The sequence below is a fragment of the Brachycentrus maculatus genome, unplaced genomic scaffold (assembly GCF_059751285.1).
Source record: "Brachycentrus maculatus isolate JH-2025_06_01 unplaced genomic scaffold, ASM5975128v1 h1tg000244l, whole genome shotgun sequence".
Classification (NCBI taxonomy): Eukaryota; Metazoa; Arthropoda; class Insecta; order Trichoptera; family Brachycentridae; genus Brachycentrus; species Brachycentrus maculatus.
The window spans coordinates 2,361,097-2,383,897 of NW_028280995.1; the positions used below are offsets into that span (position 1 = coordinate 2,361,097).

General features: G+C 33.3%; 2 protein-coding genes across 14 annotated transcripts in view; one reads left to right on the top strand and one right to left on the bottom strand.

The window, feature by feature from the left end:
- The window catches only part of Hip1 (Huntingtin interacting protein 1), a 57,044-nt gene extending 43,075 nt beyond the window's left edge, over window positions 1–13,969 (top strand). For 5 of the 13 annotated variants that reach the window (XM_088265258.1, XM_088265256.1, XM_088265260.1 and 2 more), the window contains 11 exons: window positions 687–876; window positions 3,849–3,998; window positions 4,075–4,224; window positions 4,958–5,107; window positions 5,341–5,491; window positions 6,611–6,813; window positions 7,411–7,534; window positions 8,365–8,666; window positions 9,467–9,720; window positions 11,068–11,455; window positions 12,369–13,969. In XM_088265258.1, the coding sequence (XP_088121384.1) occupies window positions 687–876; window positions 3,849–3,998; window positions 4,075–4,224; window positions 4,958–5,107; window positions 5,341–5,491; window positions 6,611–6,813; window positions 7,411–7,534; window positions 8,365–8,666; window positions 9,467–9,720; window positions 11,068–11,455; window positions 12,369–12,386 (2,080 nt within the window). In that variant the 3' untranslated portion in view covers window positions 12,387–13,969. The remainder of the gene's footprint in view (window positions 1–686; window positions 877–3,848; window positions 3,999–4,074; window positions 4,225–4,957; window positions 5,108–5,340; window positions 5,492–6,610; window positions 6,814–7,410; window positions 7,535–8,364; window positions 8,667–9,466; window positions 9,721–11,067; window positions 11,456–12,368) is intronic. The other 8 variants (XM_088265264.1, XM_088265261.1, XM_088265265.1 and 5 more) reach the window with 2 other exon arrangements.
- Window positions 13,970–17,129: 3,160 nt separating this feature from the next.
- LOC148306323 (cold shock domain-containing protein CG9705) lies at window positions 17,130–21,215 on the bottom strand. The gene is made up of 3 exons (XM_088265296.1): window positions 21,018–21,215; window positions 20,486–20,608; window positions 17,130–19,689 (listed from the first exon to the last, which is right to left on the bottom strand). The coding sequence occupies exons 1-3, from the start codon at window positions 21,116–21,118 to the stop codon at window positions 19,536–19,538; spliced, it is 378 nt and encodes a 125-aa protein (XP_088121422.1). The 5' UTR covers window positions 21,119–21,215; the 3' UTR covers window positions 17,130–19,535.
- Between the last annotated feature and the right edge of the window lie 1,586 nt (window positions 21,216–22,801).

A 22,801-nucleotide genomic window follows, 5' to 3' on the forward strand; every position in this document is an offset into this window, starting at 1 on the left:
ATTCTTAAACTTTAAAAACGATCTCCTGAAAAATCAAGTATTTTGATATATGATGTCGTTGAAAGAAGTGAGCGATATGTAATATAAATATACAGATCCCTACCAATAGCTGTTTATTTTCACCAGCACTATTTTTTTCTTTCTGGTATTTAAAAAAAAAAAAGTACTTAAAGCGTGTATCCATTCATCTTCAACTCTTTGAACCCTAGATGCCGGTAAACTGGCTTTTTAGTAACGCATATACCCTAATAGCCGGAATACCGGCCTCAACATCTATCCTCATTACCCTACGGACCAGAATACCAGCCTGCGAAGAAAAAACAGAGACAATACTTTTGACTTATTGCGACGTCATCGCGAGTGTGAGAGGGGGGAGAACTTGTTTGAACATGAACTCAGATTAATTTTGATCAATTTTGCATCAAAATTTAATTTTTAGTCAAATATAATTTTTTGATAAGAAATTACTCAGGAGGTTAGGGGCACTTGTACAATGAGCGCTTCAGGGTTCAAAGGGTTAAGGATAAAAATATTTTTTTCTGTTAAAAGAAAATATATGTTTTCTACTGCTACTACTGCCATCACGCCATTTCCCCGCAGGGGTGGGCAGAAAGGATGGAACGCCACACTCTTCTGTCCTGACATACACTCCTCGCCGCCTTCACACATATGTTTTCCATTTATAGAATTCAAGATGTCCACGTCCAAAGTGTAAATGATGTTAAATCTGAAGTAGACATTTTGAGGCAAGAATTGAGTGCCACATCTGAAAAATATACCAAGGAAAAGGATAATTTGAATAAAATCATAGCTGATTTACAATCTGACCTGATCAAATTAGCAGAGGATAAAACTGAATTGGAATCGAAGAATACGGTATGAATACAAAATAATTAGTATATTATAAGTTAACAAATGCATTCATTGTATCTGTGATACAAGAATGGTTGTCAGTAGGTGATATGAAGTATTATTTATGCATAATTTGGATTTCAGTAACTAGTAGATAAATGTATTTCTTTGCATTAAAAAGTGAAGCTTGCTTGAAACTGTATTTTGAAAATTTTCAACTATTTAGTAAAAATATTAGCTTCTGTGTCTTGCTGGGTCTAAAAGAAAATGTGCTTAATAATAAAAATGAAAATATTATTTTCTGGCGTTTCTCATGTGTGTGATTATAAGGGATTCGGACCTCACATACTAATATAAGAGTTTCTGCTTAGTAAAAAGCTTCTTTACATCTCGCCAATAGATGTCTCTAGTGAAGTTCTAGTGATTCAAGAACAAGGCTTCTAAATTGGTTCATATATATATAGAACTTCCAAGAATTTGAGTAGTGTGGTTGTCAATAATGAATGGGTAGAATTGGTGAATGTTACACATGTGTAAAGTGATCACTTAAACCAGCCTATGACGGTCGTCAGCCCCGTAAATGCCTAGACTTCCATATTCTTCTTCATCTTTGATGAGATGTCAAAAAAAAAAAAGAAAATGTGTCATTAAACTACCAAATATTTTTGAATATGTAAATTTGAAAAAAAAGTTAAGCTTTTTCTAAATGGATAGGTGGGTAGATCTGAAATAGATTGCATCATCGGCCACATCATAAACAATTTTCTTCCATATAGTTTTATAAACAAGTACTGTAAAATGTGCCCTCGGCTCGGGAAAACTCAGTGAGGGCTCATTATTGTGATTTGTAATTATGTGTATGATAAATAAATTGTATTTCCAATCTTCATAAAATTCCTTTGTTTTTTAATGACTAAATGTCCGCCTCCGTAGTGTAATGGTCAGCACGCTCGGCTACCGTTCTGGAGGTCCCGGGTTCGATTCCCAAGGGGGGTAAAATAAATATAAGTGATTTTTTCACTGTGATATTTATTCAATATTACCATGGACTGGTACCTGAAGCGGAGGGCTGATCACCTTTCCTTCATGTGTAAACGATCAAGATAACACTGCGTTTATATGACACAGTGCCCTATGCACCATTGGGGTGCGGATAAGGGTTTTATTATTATTATTATTAAATGCCATATGATTTAAACAAATCATTACTACAAATATGTATCAAATTATGGTACAATGGGTTCAAACCCTGAAACTCTTGACTCTATTGAGAGATAATAACATCTTGATTATTTAAATATTGAAAATAACACTCTTGTGTATAAGACCACTTTTGTCACCTGTTGATGAGAACATCTCTAGTTCTCAAAACTAGTTATGTTTGTATTAATAAACTTAAAAGTGGTCTTATATGAGTGTTTTATTTTTATATTTAAGTGTATTTTGCTAACCCTTTCCTATCCCCTAGAATTAAAAAAAAATCTAGGCAGGCAGTTACATTCCAATTGAAAAAAAATCATTTGTCCTCTGCTTCACATACTGTTGTAATAGGTACAAGTGAACTAATATATACTATAAAATAAATGTAAATGTATGGTATGTAATGCACCCATTGTATGAATTTACATGTTGTAAACAAATTATTATTTATAATATAATTTATATTTGAAGCACTAACTTTCTGATTTTCCATTTTATAATTAAAATGTAACTTTGTTTTAAAATCACTATAAATATTTTATTATAACTTAATTATATGTAATGTCTACCGGTTTCGAAGCTAACCGCTTCTTTATCAAGACTGATTAATACTAAAACACTATCTACTAAACAATATTCAAAATATTTTGACGGTTAGGGAAAGAAGCTTAGGTAGATCTCAAGTGGCTTTATTTTTTGTGTTGATTGGCAGTCACAGGCAAAAGGGATCAGGGATGATCAGTGATTGGAAACATATTTGAAAACGGACTTTTAGCAAAATCATTTACTTGTGTATTTATTAGTTGTAAATTATTATTAATTGCCTTTTTAATTTCTAATATTTCTAAGTAATCTAATTTAAGTCCTCTATTGCACGTGTGTAATATACAGGGTAATTTTATCTGAAAAACTGTTCATTTTAAAAACTTAAATTACTGAATACTTAAACTGAATTCGATAGGTAATTATTGTACCTTAATTTTGGTATATCATTTGTTGATCAACGCCATACTAAACTGAAGTTGTTTAGCTTCAAAGTTGAAAAAAAAATTCTTACATTTTGAACTTAAAGTTGAAATATCTAAAAATAATTATTTTATAATTTTTAAAATTTTTTTTAAAATTATTTATTGTTTAATTTTGCATCAAAATATTGAAAGTTTGAAATCAATCCCACTCACGACAAAAAAATACAGGATTAAACACGTGCGCATGTTCGCCACTTCAGTACTTTATGTTCAAAATGTAAGAATTTTTTTTTTCAACTTTGAAGCTAAATAACTTCAGTTTAGTATGGCGTTGATCAACAAATGATATACCAAAATTAAGGTACAATAATTACCTATCGAATTCAGTTTAATTGAAGTTTTTAAAATGAACAGTTTTTCAGATAAAATTAAATTTCTAATAGTGTTAAAAATAAAAAAATAAAACTTAAACACCCTGTAACTCTTTAACGGTGCATTTTAGACCCCCCCCTGTAGAAGGATTTTTTGCGTTTCTCGGCATCCCCAACCACCCCCTTGAAGCTTTGCTCTCGCAGCATGGACACCCTGTATTTAGACATTTATTTTTATCAAATGAGTGATTATTTTCTATTAAGTATAAATCAGTCTTGATAAAGAAGCGGTTAGCTTGGAAACCGGTAGACATTATAATTAAGTTATAATAAACAAAGTGACATTTTAATTATAAATTATTATTTATTTGTATGTAATATTTTCTTGCATGTTGCATGTTACTACTACTACTACTAATTGGCATGTTGAATATTTATTTATTATTTATTCATAAAGTTGGATACTAGTCAATTACAAGAGGAGTTGACATCACAAAATGTTATAATCAATTTAGAAAGAGAAAAATATAGTCAAAATATACTTCACTTGCGTGACGAACTTAGAAAACTGAATGCTGAAAAAGAAGAAATTTTGAGTCAAAATGAGGTAACTAACTTACTGATCAGAAATATATAAATGTATTATTATTGAATTTTTTTTTTAAATTTAATTTATTGGAAAGATTACAGTGAACACGTTAAGGCAGGAGACAAACGATGCCATTAAAAATAAAGTTATTGAAATTGAAACGTTAAGTAATGCTCTCGCAGAAATGCAAGAGAAACATTCAAAATTATCCGATGAAATAGATGGTTTGAAACACGAAAATCAGGTATTTCAATTTGGCAAAATAATTTATTGAAATATCTTAAAATCATTTGAAAAAGTTTTTTTTTTATTAACAATTCGAAAATTCAGTCTTCTTACAAAGACATGAAACTACTTTGTGATTTTCTATTAGTACATTCTTTATAAGTATTAGTTGTGACAATTTGAGTTATAAGATTTTGTATTTTAAAATCATTGTTAAAAACTTTGTGGTATGGTAATATAACACTCTTTATCATTCATCATTCACTTTATGTAATACCACTTAAAAACACTTCTTCGTGACTACTGGTTTCGGAATAACCATTCCATCATTAGGTCAAATGTAGTCATCATTTGATGTAGTCTACACCTGACGATGAAATGGTTATTTCGAAATCGGTATTCATGAAGTAGTGTTTTTGATGAATGTGAAAGATGAATGATCGGCTGTCCAAACTTCAAACACAGTAAGGGACATTTTTTTTATTGTATGTTTTTTTTTGCATTTTTGGACTAAGTAGAATCTACTTAGTCCAAAAATGCAAAAAACACATACTACAAAAAAAATATCCCTTACTGTGTTTTGAGTTTGAACAGCCGTAATGAGGAGAGTGTTATTAGTTTATCTTCTTTCCAACTGTGATTTCTTAGCAAAAGAAGCATGATAGTTAAAAAACAGTAATACTTAATAAACTTATTTATTTTTTTAATGCATGTGCATGCTTATTAACATAATATTATTTTTATACCGAAAGATGAAAGTAAATACTTTATTACAAGAATTTGAAAATACGAATGCGCAACACGAGCAAGAGAAAACTCAACTGAGGAACGCTATAACCGCATCTGAAGAAAATTCAACTAAATTGAACGACGTTTTAGAAAAATCACTGAGAGAAAACGAGGTACAGCATTCGATGCCCAGTTTATTTTCAAAATGGAGTATTGAATTACTTATTGCATGGATATTTTTTAACATTGCATGTTTTTTTTTCTTCTTTCCGCACCTGGTTCCCGATATGGCACTTTGCATGACATTTTTCCTTTTGGGATAACAAATAACGACACGTTACAACTAACTTTCTCCCACGGTTTGGTTTATCTTTTTTATTTCGTAAAATATCATACACTGAAATAGAATCTGAAGAGTAGATTGTCGTGGTGTAACAGTGAGAAGTCAACGCTGGAATGTGAATTGCAGGACTTGCTGCAGCAAAAGCTATCCATAGAAGACTCGTTAAAAGTTTTGGGCGAGAAATTTAAAGATGCCGAAATTGCTCTTTCTGGAGGTATGTATATTTACGTTATATTCCAGTATTATAAAATGTTAACACATTTCAGACGGGCATTTTTAACGCCTGCGGACCACCGGAGACGGGATTTGATAATTATGTACACATAGTTAAGACCTTCGCCTCCGTAGTGTAATGGTCAGCACGCTCGGCTACCGTTCTAGGTCCCGGGTTCGATTCCCGGGGGGGGTCAAATAAATATGAGTGATTTTTTCTCTCTAATATTTATTCAATATTGCCCAGGACTGGTACCTGAAGCGGAGGGCTGATCACCTTTCCTTCACCTTTCCTTCGTGTGTTAACGATCAAGATAACACTGTGTTTGTATAATGCAGTGCCCTATGCACCATTGGGGTGGGGATAAGGTTTTTTTGTGAGTTAAGACCTTAACAAAAAGATTGGTATATAATATCCATATAAAAACATTGGATAATTCCTTCTTTTCTGCCTTTGAAATGAGGCCTGCGCAGAAGGAAAAATACCCTTCCCGTCCTTAAGCATCAATTGACCAAACGGGTAGAAATATCTTTCCCGTCCGAAGTGTGCTAACAAAACAATTCGCTAATATCTCTTATTTAGAATGTTCCATGCCTCTGTTTCTGACAGTCCATTTTATTTGATTTTCATTTATGGTTTTTTAAATATTAAAATAAAATGCTCTGCATATTTGATAGTACATAGTTACTTTTAGATCAGTTTTCAAGTTGATTTTTCGTCATCAGAAATGAGAATTTATATAACTGACAAATTGAAATGTTATAGGAGATGCAAAAATAACTTTCATTTACATTTTTAGGCAACTCTTAACAAAACTGTTTATATGTGGTTCATGCAAGGGACACATCTTTTTAAACGAATTAAAAGTTTGAGTGCATTAATGGACGGAGTAAAAAATTTCCTGTCGAATTGTAAGAACTCATTTTCTTAAATTTGTCACTTACATTGATTCATATTTCTGGTAACGATTTGGTATCTGAAAACTTTCTCATCATAAATCAAACAAAGAGTCACAAATAAGAGATGCGGATCCTGGATTCGTAATTTATTTCTGAATAAATGGAAACTTTTAAAAAACGTTTTACAAAATAATAATGGAAATGATGAATTTCAATTTAGAAATTTCAAATGCGACTTTGGCACGCTGGTCTCTGATGAAGAGTAGTCTGCGGTCGTCGTCGGAAATTATAAATGGAACCATTCATGAGCTGGACAATCCCGCTATTTCTTCCCTGCAATGCGGTCTGGAGTATTTCAGATCGCTGCTTCCCGTGGCCGAGGATACATTGAATCTTTTGGAAAATGTCCTTATGAAGTATGAGGTAAATGCAATTCATGCAATACTCAAATTTATATTATTTTGATTAGGTTTCAATTTATAACAAAGAGAGAAATATGAGTTCATCATGGCACAGGAAAAAGTGACTGTTCCGCTTCAGGATTTGAACCCAGATTCTCTGATGTCCGATCAGGTGCTTATGCCCTGAGCTAAACGGTCATTCACCTAAGTCGATAGATTAAGGAAAGACTATTGTCCATGTAAATTTTTTATAACACCCATTAGCATCAACTATGGAGATCAACCGAGACCCAGAATAAGGTGAAAAATCTTCACAAATTGACTAGATGGTGGCACAAAACATATTTCATATTTTTTATCACAGATTTTTTTTTAAAATCAATGTAAATATTTATTTTTAAAAAATATCTGAAAATAAAGCAATGATTACAATGCTTTACCTGACATTTACTTTTCGGTGATATAATGAATTCTTATCGTATAACGAGTTTTCTATTTTGTTTGTTAAATACACATTTAGCATTTTATTATTAGAGTTTAAACATGCTTTAACATATTATAAAAAAATATCTAAACACCTTCATGTATTTTTATCGAGTACTTTAAATTTTATTTACAGAAAGACAAAATCCCTTCGGAAGAATTGGCCGTGTGTTTAGTAAAAACTACATATTTAATTGGCACAAATGTAATTCATGGAGTCGCAACCTCCAACACTTCAAAGGACATTGTTTTTGGAGAGCGTAAGTAGCAATTTGAAGTATTTTCCACTTGTTGACTTTCTTTTTTTGCTTGCGATGTACCCTGACTTCATCAGGACATTCACTTGATACTACACCAATTTACACTATAGTACTATTCACATTTAATACAATACAATAGTTACATGGTCCAAGCCATATTGACTTGATGACTGAACTGAAAATTGATGACTGCAGCTATGATATGCTTGTTCAAAGTTTTGCAAAAAAGGAGAGAAATACTTCCCGAAACTGGTACACAAAAAAGTTAAATATGTATAGCTGTTTTACTGTATTTGTGGCGGGTGAATTCCTATAAAGGTCACAAATCACAAAAATTGAGACTCTTCTCAGCCAATGAGTCACCCTTTTATGAAGATAGAAGGCATGAATTTTGGAAATATTTGAATATATTAATTGCTTTTGTTTTATCATGCAAGTTTGCAAAATGTTATTATCAAAGAAACCTGTTAGAGTTATGGACTGTAGTAGAACACCTTGGATATTCCTAATTATTTATTCTCAAATAATCGAAATAGTAGGTAATTGACGTGGTGTTGGGATGACCACGAGACAAATATAATATTAATATTAAATATTAACAATATTAGCTATTGGGGTTTTCGGTACATTAGTATGGCCGAATGTTACGCCATCAATTGAGGGATTTGTGACCTATGTTTAAAAGGAATAAGCTTAATAAATATGTACTTCAAAAATTATATACATGTTTCATATCAACTTGAGACACCTTTAAAATTGACATGTCATCAATAATTCAGTACATATCCGAAATAATAAATAATATTCATATTGCTAATTTTTATTAATAGAAATGGCTCTAGAGTGCCGTGAGCTGGCCAACGTGATGCTGGCGTGCATCAGCTACCTGAAGTCGCTAGACGAGGAGACCATAGACGGAGAGGATGTGCGGGGGAAGAGTAACGGCGTGACCAACGGCGGCGACGGGCGCACCGCGGAGGCCTACCTCGGGGAGCTGCGCAGGCTACTGCGGGCCGTGGGGGCGCTGGCGCAGCAAGTGGGCGGACAGAACGACAGTGGCGCCGGCGACTCGGTGGAGGGGGAGTTGGCCAACATGGACAAGGCCATAGAGGAGGCGGCCGCTCGTATCGAGGTAATTTTTTACATATTCTTCCTGAAAATTTTATATATGTGCCTCTCAGATCATGGTCTTTGAAAGCTGTCCCACCGCATTCCCAGATCTGATACAGAAGCATCTAGGCTTCCTGACAGACCTTCTCTTGCAAAGCAATTTTTTTAAACTAAGTTGCGAAATTTATTGAAAATGTGAAACAATACAAAATTGTATCCCGATTTTACTGTGAATTTACATTTTAAAATATCCCTGGTCATGGTCTGTCACTTGGTTCTTCCCAAGAAATAACACTTTCCATTCCTCGCCATAACACATCATTCTTCAGTAATTCCTTCTCTGTCCAAGCGGCCAGACTATGGAATGAATTACCTATCCTTGTGAAAAATGCACCTTCACTAATAACTTTTAAGAAACGTTTGAGACATTACTATCTATCATTAGATTCCTAACTGTCCATCGAACCTCCTCCCTTAGTTTTTCCCTCTACCTCCTACCCTAAGCTCCCTTTTTTCTTTGCCTTCCTTATTATCATCAATTTGTAATTTATGTTTTTTTGAAAGTTCATGTACTATCTACCCTCTAATTGCAAACAGCTATATATGGTATCAAACATTTTGATCAATATCACTAGTCTGTCTGGTTGGTTGGAAGATAGTCTGTCTTTTTAGCAATAAGCCCGCCAATGTACCTACTTATATATTTTTCTGTACATGAAGTTAAAAGAAATGAAATAAAAATAAATGTCTTAAGGAATAGAATTATATTGTTAGTACTTTTTTTTCAAATTGTAAATATTAAAAAATAGTTTGTACAAACAGGAAATGTTGCGCAAGAGTCGCGCGGCGGATTCGGGCATCAAGCTGGAGGTGAACGAGAAGATCTTGGACGCGTGCACGGGGCTCATGGCGGCGGTGCGTGAGCTCGTGCAGCGGGCGCGCTCGCTGCAGGGTGAGATCGTGGCGCACGGGCGCGGCTCCAACACCGCCAAGGAGTTCTACAAGCGCAACCACCAGTGGACCGAGGGACTCATCTCCGCCGCCAAAGCCGTCGCCATGGGGGCCACACTGCTGCTGTGAGTTCATCATTTTATATATTATTTTGAAAAATAAAAACACTTTGTTTTTTGATCCACTCACATTTTTATTAACAACTAACTAGTTTCGGCAACAACATGTTGCCCTCATCAGGGTTTAATTTATGACTTGCATGGTGGATATGAGTGCATGGACTAAGAGGGCAACAGGTTGTTGCCGAAACTAGTTGGTTGTTAATAAAAATGTGAGTGGATCAAAAAACAAAGTCTTTTTATTTCTCAAAATAATATAAGGTGTACACAACTTATAAAATGTACTATGTACATGCTTTGCCAACATATGCACACATTCGACAAATTTGTGGATCAAAAAACAAAGTCTTTTTATTTCTCGAAATAATATATCAATATGATCCACAAAGTTAATGCTTTCAATATTCAAAACATCATTTTATACTTTATTATACGAAAGTGATATTGTAACTGTGGCAGGAGATATTAGTTAAGCTAAGATTTTTTTTTTGTAAATGCTTTATATTAAAAGGATATTGCGAAGACTTACCAAATATGTACACTGTGTGGTGTGAAATGTGTACATCTGTGTTCCGTGTTTTAAATGATTAAAATTAGTGCTTTTATTTGGCTAGAAATAAGCACAAAGATGAGTGAGTTTACACGCTAATTTAGTATGGCTGGCCTGGCAAGCACGGCATTGGAGAGGATGTTAACGCATTTAAAGCAGACAACTGGTTAATGGTGTAAAGCACTTTTTATCTTTACATATCGTTCACTCCTTTCAAGGACGTCATAAATCAAAAAAACTTGATTTTTCAGGAGAACGTTTTACTGTGCAACAGATCTTTTTAGGTTAAACCTGAAGATTTTTTCTCCATTTGAAAAATAACTAGGTTATTTAAAAAAAATAATTAAACAATACCTTTTCTTCAAAATGCAAAGACAGCACATTCTGCCCTGTAGCGGGTAAATATTAAGTTAAAAATATGTGTTTTTTTCTGGGATATAGTACATTTTCTGGGCATTCCGAAAACATGCACAACTGAAAATTGACAATTTTTGATTTATGATGTTCTTGAAAGAAGTGAGCGATATAACATTAAAAAAAAAAAAAAAAAATGTTTTCAAGCATCTCCTAGTATGTAAAATAATTCGGGAAGACTTATACAAAAAAAAACTTACTCATCTCAGCCATAAGTGGTGCAGATAAACTATCATGTGAAAGAAGCGTCAATTGAAGCATAAGACTTGAATATTGGTTTTCTATCCACCCTTGGATATTTGGTGAAAGACCATAGTTTTATGGGTTAATTCTTGGTTGAGCGTCTGCGCTTCCACTCGGTATAGATGTTAATAAGGTTTATCGTCCAGGACGGCGGCGGACAAGGTGGTGGGCAGCAGTGGGGGTAAGCTGGAGCACGTGATGGTGGCCTCGCAGGAGATAGCGGCGAGCACGGCGCAGCTGGTGGTGGCCTCGCGCGTGCGCGCGCAGCGGGGCTCTGCGGCCCTGGGCGCGCTGGCGCTGGCCTCGCGCGCCGTCTCCTCCGCCACGGGCGCCGTCATCGCCACGGCCAAGGCCTGCGCCACCGCGGCGCAGGAGTCGGCCGACCTGGACGTGAGCGGCGTGTCGTGGCAGGCCGGCCGGCGCCTGGAGATGGAGTCGCAAGTGCGCGTGCTGGAGCTGGAGCAGGCGCTCGCCACCGAGAGGCTCAAGCTGGCCGCGCTGCGACGCACGCACTACCGCCTGCAGGAGACCGAGGTAATGTGGCAGTATTAACACCAATTTTTACATATATGCAGAGAAACGCAGATTTAACCCTTAAATGTATTTTTTATTTTTTTAATTCATTTTTGTTCTCTGACAACGATAACTAAATGATAGACTCACAGTGTCATCTAGGCTGACTTAGTTCTAACACCTAGGTGTGTGATAAATATGCAACAGTGTGAATTATAACAATTCCAGGAGACGAAGGGCGTTTGTGCACTACTACCGTCCGGCACTTAAGTTAGCATAATAAAACGATGATTGGCTTGTGCTTTTGCCCATCTTTCTTCGGATCGGTGCGTGAACACGTTGCGTGTAAATTCGATCACGCTAAACTGTCGTCACCAGACTGCCAGACAGCAAATGCTACTATTTCTTGAAATCTACTGTGACACGTGTATTGATGCATTCCGCACATATGGTGTTTGAAAATGATGCGGAATGCATCGAAACACGTGTCACAGTAGATTTTAAGAAATAGTGGTATTTACTAAGTTTTTTAATATCCCCTAATTATACGTTCCCTGCATTTAGGTTTTTGTATGCAAAAAAACTCATTACATGATTTTCACAAAAAATATATTTTCTCTTCATTTAAGTTTTTCTTCTTCAGTCCCTTTAAAAATGTAAAATAGAGGTTACACTGTAATTAAATCCAATAAATTCACGGTTGACAATTATTTCACCAATTTTACATTTTGTCAACACTACAATAAATTTAATGTTATTGCCATTAGAAGTATACTTTTTTACCGTAGTGTGGCTATTTTACACAAGCAGTTGTTTTTATAATTTTTTTATTTGAGTGTTTTGATTCAACAAAATAACAACTATCGTTTTATAAAAAAATAAGTGTTGCCATTTCATTAAAGAAATCCAATAATTCTTTTATTTTTATTTACAGGATGCTGAAGCCAAATAAAATGAAGATAGCAATGTAGAAAAATAAAATGTGTCTGACAAATAAATTATATTTAATTTTAGTTGTATGAAATCATCATAATAAATATAAACACTTAAAAAGTGATAGATCCACGAAAACAGTGATGCGTATGAATGCAGAAAAAACACCAATAATATTACTATTAACTATTGCTTTTAGTGTACTGAAAATACCTTTACAATCATATTATACCACTAGAAAGAGATTATTCCTCTTGATATACGTAAAATGTAATGATAAAAATAGGCTGTAATCTACATATACATAGCACATCGTTCTTCATCACGTGAATTACTCATAATCATTCCATGAAATCAGACTGTTAATCTACTAATCAAGTGAAATTTTATACACATTCATGTATTTTCAATTCTTTGTTAAACTAATATAGCTACATATTCCTGAGAAAATATAATATGCATTCGAAGAAGTGAAAACCACAATGTAAAACTTTACAAAAAGAAAAAATTAACTAAAGAAATCATAATATACATATATATGTATGTCCTAACATATCGCTCACTCCTTTCAAGAACGTCATAAATCAAAAATCGTCAATTTTCAATTGTACATATTTTCAGAATGCCCAGAAAATGTACTATATCCCAGCTAAAGAGGCATATTTTTAACTTAATATTTACCCGCTACTACAGGGCAGAAAATGTTGTTTTTGCATTTTGAAGAAAAGGTATTGTTTAATATTTTTTTTTAATATACTAAATATTTTTCAAATGGAGAAAAAACCTTCAGGTTTTACCTAAAAAGATCTGTTACATAGTAAAAAGGTTAATAAGTGGCTTGATATTTATTTTTAATACATCGTATTATATTTTTAAACTTTAAAAACATTCTCCTGAAAAATCAAGTTTTTTGATTTATGGACGTTCTTGAAAGGTGTGAGCGATATGTTCAATAATAATACCTAAAGTTTTACGAATTCTCTTTGCGACGATGGCATTATAGATAAAATCAATTGATAGCCTATTTTGGATTAAAATCTTCAAAGTAACATCTGATAAAGTTAAACATGATAAAAATGTGCCATTTTGCCTTTGCAAGCGATATTAAAATCAAATTGACAGATTTTTTTTGTGGTCTGCCACAAAATTATAATTTATATTTTGCAACATGCTATATTAAAAATACAGACTAACCGCTCATTTCATATATGTATTTTTTGTGAACTGAAGATATTTTCCCTGAAATCATTTATATATTATATTTTTTATAATCAATCTTTATGAAAAGGTACCTTTTGTTCCTTGATTCTTGCATTTCTTTTGACGATCATTACATTTTAATAATAGGTTTATAAAGACGTATGTTTTAGTAGATTTTTATATAAATAATACATCAACATAATTAAATTGTATTTTTATGTTTTATACGATCATTATTTATGTACCGACTCGGTTACATAACATTTAGATATCCAATTTGTTTGTAAAAATCAAATCATCACTAGATATTTTATACATTGGTTTATTTGTATAATCAATTTATGTGAATGATAAGAGTATTGTATGAATTGTGGGATACAAATATATCAATTTGTTATAAAACAGTGTTTAATTTAATATGCGTAATGTAACGTAAATAAAGGCCCCAGATGACACTGAGAAGAGCTATGAAGCTGTAAATAAGGTGGAGAATAACGATGGGTGAAGGTAGCCAAGTTATTTGATTACGACCTTTGACTGATGAGTTTTGATGAAGATTTTATTTGGAATAAGGGTAAGTTTTTTAATTTCAAAAATATAATATTAATGTAACATGGCAATATTGACGTCAAGGAGTGGGGAATGATGTCAGCCAATGGATGCCCGCCAGGTTGCCTGGAGCACGTGTACTAGAAAACAACCGTTGGCAACCCGCACTTCTTCCCTGGATCGAGACCAATGAAGATTATACATAAAGTTGTATTGCGCTGGTGTTGTGAAATAAACCTTGTGATACAAACCTTAAGTATTTTTACTAACAAACAGCGACGGCTGTTACATTTATATATAATATATAATAAGGTATGTTCGAAACATACCAAATAATGCTGACATTGGGTGATAGTCTACTAAAGTCCATAGACGCAGAGCCACCCTGTGAGAGTACATTAAACTACCTTATAAAATAACATGGGAAGATCAGTTTGAGCTATTTCTTTGCTGTGGTGCCAATACAAGGTAAAATACGGGCAAATCCCTTTTTTTTGCCCGCATGTGGTACAATAAATCTGGCAAAGGGTTAAGATGATTCAATTACAGTGGAACCTCTCATAATGAGCATAATTCATTCCAGAATCATACTCATAAAGCGAAACATTTTTTGTTTTGACTGGCGCGGATTTCCCGGCTCACAAGTGAATGTCTTGAAAAAGGGACTTGCTTTTTCTCTGTAACTTGTTATGCGAAATATCGCTTGTTAAGGGAGCAACTTTTTCAATTTTTTTTACTCATTATGGGAATTAAATGTTATGAGAGGTTTCACTGTACTATACATTTGATTCTAAAAAATCGCTCCCATAATTAATGGAGATGTCGCTTTTTGAAAGATGTTACTTCAAAAAAAAGTGTAATGTCTGTTTCTGATGAATTATCTTTTTTCCCTTTTGAAATTACCTTTTCAAACAGGTTGTAATGCTCCTGTCTACTGTTGGAATATTAGAATATCATTTTTTTGCTAATCAGTAAGACAAAGTTATTGGAAAGATTAAATTTTCAAAAAAAGGTATTAACACGATAATAATAATAAAACCCTTATCCGCACCCCAATGATGCATAGGGCACTGCGTCATATAAACGCAGTGTTATCTTGATCGTTTACACATGAAGGAAAGGTGATCAGCCCTCCGCTTCAGGTACCAGTCCAGGGTAATAATATTGAATAAATATTACAGTGAAAAAATCACTTATATTTATTTTATTAACACGATAAACACTAAAATTTGTTAATTTTGAAGTTCACAAAAAAAAACTTTTCGGTAATTTACGTATTTTTGATGATGGGCCCATAGTTAAGCATTTTTAATATAATAGATTTATATTATCCACTGACACTTCGTGATGGAATTGCATTTTTAATTTATTATTAGATTAAAACCAATATTTTTAGCTTTTCCACTTTTTTATTTGACCAGCGACCGGGTTTCGTCGTTACCGACATCATCAGACTGGTAAATATAAAACCGACATCATCAGACTGGTAAAAAGACATAAAAGTATAGTTACAATTACACCAGTCTGATGATGTCGGTAACGACGAAACCCGGTCGCTGGTCAAATAAAAAAGTGGAAAAGCTAAAAATATTGGTTTTAATCTAATAATAAATTTTTAATATAGCTCTTGAAGTCGCTGGAGCCTCTCATGGCGTTTAACATGTTAAATATGTATCCAATGAAAAAGCTGAGATTGGTTGTAAACGAAATTTATTCAAAAAAATAATTACACTTACAATATAGCACATTTTGTAAAAACATAATAACTGCATTGTGGAATAAAAGTATAGTTACAATGCAAAGCCGATGTAATACTGACATTAGTACACATCTACACTAACATTAATGGCAAATTATTTTTTTCCAGACACAGCTTTTGTTTTCATATATACACAAACAAAACCACTAGCTAATTATAAGAAAATTATATGGATGTGCATTCACATAGAAGAATAAAAATATACATAAAAAATAATCTGAAAATAATTCATCCTTTCATACTTTAACTAATTATAATGGAATTTTGAAGTTTGAAAATATGCCAAACGAAAGGTTTAATTCTTTGCACTTAATTCATTTTCATGTCATTTTTGGTATATTAATTAAATATTATTCTTAAGTCTTTTTCATTTATTTTATAAAACAGCAACACTGTCAAACATGTTAGAATGTTTTTTTTTTTAAGTTCGCACCAATACCAAGAGAGTGTGAGCAGAAAAGCTTTATTATTTTTTAAAACACGGTTATTTTAAGTACAGATACTTAGGTGAAATCACGCATTGGTATTGCTAGGAGCGGTATGAGTCGTCCGGTAAAAATATGAAAAATCAAGTTATTTTGAATATTTGCGGTATTAGATGCGAAAATACATGATGTTGAGTGATTCAGACAAGACAAAAATAGTATGTAATTTCACATAGGTATCTTTTGAATATCCATTCTATATAAAATACCATATCTTGTTTATTTATTTTTATGTTAATATTTTCAACATAATATGTTTTCAACAGTGTATTGGATACAGTGTGTTATCGTGGACCTATAATCCGGACTAATGAAAAATAGTTAGAATGCAAATTATATAAATAATCATTAAAATTTTAAGTCCAATTGCGTCTGAATATTAAAGAAATTGGCATTATATATCGTGGGTATACTGGCAAAAAATGTCAATTCTAAAATCCCTATTATTTAAAGCTTTTAGCCTGAATAAAATACCCGATATTAAATTTTAAGTTGAATTTACTTTTAAAACCACATAAATGTGACATTTCAAACTTCTTAGTGTATTTTGCCAGTTTATAGAACGTTGAGAACTTTATAATACTACATCATTAAGTTAAAATTGCATATTTTTGAGTTAACGTTTTTTGCCAGTACACCCACGATATATCGTTGTATAAAGTAAATATAATTTATATTTAGAAATTATTATACATATATTCTTTATTGTATAGTCTTGAGAGAGAACATAAGTCATGTACATATTTATTTATTAAAAAAACAAGAGAAAAAAATCCATATAAAATATATTTTTTAGTAAATATTTTTCATAAGACATATTTTTCATCACACGAAATAACCGATGTATCATTTTCAATTTGGTAAACTTAATGGAATATATATAACAATAATTGTATATTTTACAAATTAGGCCAAATCCTCAAATTTTAAACAAATATACACACATAATATACATATGACTACAACATTCAGTAACCTTACTCTGCATATTAATTAAAAATAACTTTAATAATTAAAGATTCCTTTACTCACATTGTGTACTGACAGAAGTTTAAAAGTGAAACAGTTAAGACTGCTTTAAATGCATTGGTAAATATCCCTCCAAAACCTTACACTCAATTATCCTTCACACAAGGCTACCAACCAGATAACCAGTGAATACTCTACTACCATCCTGACTCGAATGTGTAGCCACCCTAAGGAAGGTTCTTACGGCAATGTTTCAAACAAATGTTGGCTGTTCATGCGCTATTTGGTTAAATCATTTAAAGCAGAATTCGGTTCTTCAAAAAATATATGAAAATGAATTTAATAATATCCAACAGTAAATGAATCATGATAGAATATTCAGTTGGGGCGTTTGTGTACTATATACACGGAATTTTACCGTTCGGCACTTCAGTTAGCATGATAAACGGATAATTGGCTTGTGATTTTCTCTTTCTTTCTTCGGATTGGTGCATTATCACGGTGTGCGTAAATTCGATCACGCTAAACTGTCGTAATCGCTTTTATTTTTCAAAACCGGACGGTAAAATTCCGTGTAGTGCACAAGCGCTCTTAGGCTTAACAAGAGATATTTTTTGTTTTATAAATAAAAGTCAATGCTGATTTGACACCCTTTTTACAAAGTGCCGTGTGAACCTTGCCTTAGCTGGAATTGGGATAATTTGCGGAAGGGTTTTCTGTTATCGGGAATAAAAGGACAAATGGAAGTATGTAAATATTAAATAAGAATAATAAAACCTCAGATTGCGAGTGATTTGGTGGCAAGAGTTTTACAAGATGAGCAATTTTTTTGTAATAAATCTAGTTGCATAAATGAGCAAGGTCTTGCAATACGAATTTCCCTATCTCAAGAGGAGGTGATAAGATTGATCTGGTGGATGACAGCGAAAGCGATAATTCAATTTAATTTCTTCATATTACCTTGTTTGCCAAACTCTTGTAGTTTTATATTTGTAACTAACGTGTGTGACACTTGGTAGTTCCCACTCGTTTACAATCAAACATAATGATACGTTTGCCAATAATTTAGCCAGTGTGATTTATCCGCTGTTGTGATTGGACAAGTTTTGCATTGTTTATTCGATAATGTTATTATTTTCACACATCCTATTTCAAGTGCAAGTAAAGCACAAGTAATTTAAAAAAATTAAAATATGCTTTAATTGACGTGTTTAAATAAAAAGTTGTAAAATTTTAACATTTTATATATAAAAAAATTAAGTGGCTAAATTGAAATATTTTTGATCAATCATTTTTTTTAGATTACAAAATAAATCATTCAAGTTTCCATATATTTTGTTGACACACGGATGGGAAAGGTATTTCTACCCGTTCGGTCGATTAATGCTTTAAGACGGGAAGGGTATTTTTGCCTTCTGCGCCGGCCTTATTTCGAAGGCAGAACAGAAGGAATTATCCAATGTTTTTATATAATATCATATGCCAATCTCTTTATTAACCTTCCTTTTACAGTGCTAAAAACTTTCGCGTGCACCGGTGATATGTATTTTGTACACCATATGAAAATGTTAATATTCTTAAATGTTCCTTTTATTGACAATAGTTAAATTTGAAATGTAACAATTTTTTGATGTTAGCTCTGGTAAGTATCTGAAAACGAGAAAAAAATACAACGCAAGTAGCCGCAATAACTAACGTAGCGACATGACCGCCGCATACGACAGTCTGCGCACTACTAAACTTGCAACGACATGCGCGTACACCCAAAGCAACGGCGCACTCGCTGAGAAACATCTGTGTATTGGTGATTTTATTCCCGATTTTTTCACAAATTATATATTTCCGTGGCTGCAAATGAATAACTTTATATTATAATACTTTCATGTGATACACGATTATATTACGGAGGAATATAAAAATTCTGAGCCCGTATCTATTATATTTTATAATGATATTCTCATTTTAAAAGTCGAGTTGTAGTAAATACATATCATCGGGAGGGGAAGGTTAGGGTAGGGGTCTTAACTATATGTGCAAAATTATCAAATCCCGTCGCCAGCGGTGTGAAAAATACCCGTCCAAAATGTGTCAATGGGGAAATTTGATTTGGATTCCGGAGAAGTTTCCAGAAGGAATTCTCGCAATCCGAGGTTCTACCGCATGAGGGTACAGTGAGAATAAAGTTTGTGTTTGGCAGCGGAGGGAGTTAGTTGGCGGGCTGGTCCCACTTCAGGTGCTTCTCGGGCGCCAGGTGCACGATGTGCACGGCCACGGCCTGCACCTTCTCGAACTTGGGCGGGATGGGGCACAGGCGGTATCTCACCTCATCGCCGGGCAGAGGGACGTATTCGCCTTCCACACTGGCAAAAATAACACCACTTTCATTCTCAACATTTCTTCCAACCCTTATCCGCACCCGATGGTGCATAACAGTGCGCTGCATTGTATTGTCACAGCGTTATCATGATCATTAAAAAAAAATTATAAAATGTCTTAAAAATTCTCCTTGCCTATTATGTACAAGGATTTATAGCATATTTAGTTTGTATATCTTAAAAATTATAGTGGATGTGTATCTTCTTCTTCTAACCCTTATCCGCACCCCAATGGTGTATAGGGCACTGCATCGTATAGAAGCAGTGTTATCATGATCATTAAAAAAATAAATATAAGTTGCCTTAAAAAATTCTCCTTGCCTAAGTTCAGTCAGTATTTTTCTTTGACCAATTATTAGCAAATCACCCAAAAACAGGCATCTTTTAACTGTAAATTACTAATCTGATCATTACAATAGAGTTATCATAAATAAAATAAAAAACAACATAAAATAAGCAAAAGATTATATTATTGAGCAACTCAATAATGTCAAATTTCCAATTGTTGCATTAATCCTGACTAAGACTGAGATTTTCAACTAAAACTTTTAGTTGAAAATCTGTCTTTTGAAAACGAGTAGTCACCTTAGTAGTGAATTGATTAACTCATTGTGCTTCCAAAACTCAAGCGTTTTTACTTTATATAAGTTTCAATATGCTTCTATTATGCTAGGTATCAGTTATAAGTTTCAATATGTTTCTATATAGTTAGTTATATGAGGAAATTTATTGAGCCCCCCTCCCACTTACAGTTCGAAAAGATGATCATTGAGGTACTTACTCAGAGATGTGAACGAACATGTCCTCGCCACTGCTGTCAGATTTGATAAATCCATGGCCTTTTTCCCGGCAGAAAGACTTGATGACACCAGATTCCTGCGGATTGCCTAGGGCCCTCTCCGATCTAAAAGTGCATTGATGTTAATTGTAACATTTAGAGTCGACGAAACATTGATAAAAAAAACCTCTTCATTGAGAAAAATTATCTCGTAGTTATTATTACTTCAAAATTATCCAGAGTTTATTGGAATATATCAGATTTCAAAGGTCGTGATTAGTATGCATCTATTTGAGTCAAGAATTTACGAATGGAATCAATTAAGATAATAAAAAACGCGTATTTTTTATTAGGTTAATAGACACTGACATGCTAAATTGATCAAAGATGACACGCTTCCACTTCCAAGATAATATCACTGGATTTAAATCGTACGTTTAAATGTATGTGGACAGTAAACTATTAATCAAACTACGATTATTTCGTTTTTAGATATCAAAACATGCATTTATATTAGTGCAAAGCGGATTCTTACGTCGATGCAGTTCTCGTTCTTTTGGTAATGATAGGGCTCGGCAATAAAAGATGTGTGTTGGATTTATTCGGAGAATCGTCAGGTGAATTGTTCGACGACATTTTACGATGGAAAAGCCGACGTGTGATAAAATAAAATACAAATTTATCAAGACCAAGATCAGAGAGTGACAGCGAGAAATTGAAGAAAATGAACCGCTCAAAAAGAATAACTTTGAGTCTATGGAAATAACCGATCTTGTCATAGGTAGGTACGTACAATTTTTTTAAGGTCCCCAAATAGGGGACACCAGGACGAACGGGTTACCTAATGTTTGATGTGAAATATGAGAATGAATTCTAAAAAAAAGTGCTTGGATTTTGTTTATTTATTTTTGTCAATATTGTGTCAGAAAAATATTAAAAAACTATAACATGCAACTTAAAATATTAAACAAAAATAAAAGTACACTTTTCCCATTCTGGTCCAGATACGGGGCAAAATGGGGCACACGTATTATATGACTCATAATTTGTAATTTATGAGGTGCAAATTATCATTGTGACTATCTAGGTCAGCACATAGTAAATGAGTCCATATGTAGCAACTCACAAATCAATAACAAGAATACTAGCTTTCATTCGACTTGGAATATAGTTTATTACAACAAAGAACTATTGTCGTCGTAATTTTTACTCTTCTTAGTTTTTTGTTGTTGTTTTCTTTTCATTTTACTGGCTCCTGTTAATTCAGTTTTTTTCATTCTATCTAGTTATTTTCTTGCCCTTTCTCTTTTTTCTCCTGCTTATTGTAATTCAGCCTTGTAAGGAGATTTTGTAAAAATTGCTGCTTTCCCTCTTTTTCTTACGAATCTTTTCTGTGCTGATTTAATATAAGTTAAGGTATCAAACTTTTGGTAAAGCACTTTCGAAAAAAGTTTAAAATTTTCTAGAGGGTTTGAGGCCTGTGAGGACATCCATGAACAACCAGGGGGTTCAACATCAATGTCCATATTTATATCGTCTTGAAGAGTCTGGGAAACTGTAAAATCTTGAGGATTTTGATTAGGTTCCAGATTCTGGTCATTGTATTTCTCAGGAGTTTTGTGAACTTCTACTTCTAATTTGAAAATATACTCGGTTGTATATTTTCAAATGGAGTAAGATTATGTTTGTTATTTCTCTCAGCCGTTATTTACGAATCAACTGTGCTTGGAACAAATTTTTAGTTGACGTAGTGAGTGTAGTTTCTAACTTGATATTAGTGGTCAGAGAGGGCTGAAAATCGGTCAAAATTTGTTAAATGTTCTTTTATAACCCATTTGTCCAGTGATAACAGCTTTCACAGCTTGTTACATATTTTCTGATGACCATTTTTGCCAGTTAGTTATTCTGAAATAATGCCTCACCATATCTATAAATAGAATAAATTGTAATAGTCTCATAAATCTTGATCAACAAAATAAAATTCTGGGGCATAAAGGGATATTCCCATTCCACCCCATCCCGTTCTGTGCCAATATGAATGTTATATACACGTTATTTGTATTATATTACACGCAAGACTTCACGACGATACACATGATTAAATATCATTTCAAAAGAAGATAAAATTACACTATTTGCCTTGGAAGACTACAGCAGCGATTTACCAATGTTGTGTAAATTCCACCACCCCACTAGATATGAGAGCCTTTTCCCGTTTTGCCCCGGTATCCCGTTCCGCCCCGGGTCCCCCTATATAGGGACCCATTATTGTTTATTTTCATAGACAATCATCAAGATATTTTGTCTATACCCGTATTT

What these genes read in the sequence shown, in the direction of transcription:
- LOC148306323 (XM_088265296.1), bottom strand. Translation starts at nt 21,118, where the DNA reads ATGTCGTCGAACAATTCACCTGACGATTCTCCGAATAAATCCAACACA. An exon ending in AGAACGAGAACTGCATCGAC is followed by an intron (nt 20,609 to 21,017) that starts GTAAGAATCCGC and finishes ATGCACTTTTAG; the next exon opens with ATCGGAGAGGGCCCTAGGCA. An exon ending in ATGTTCGTTCACATCTCTGA is followed by an intron (nt 19,690 to 20,485) that starts GTAAGTACCTCA and finishes TATTTTTGCCAG; the next exon opens with TGTGGAAGGCGAATACGTCC.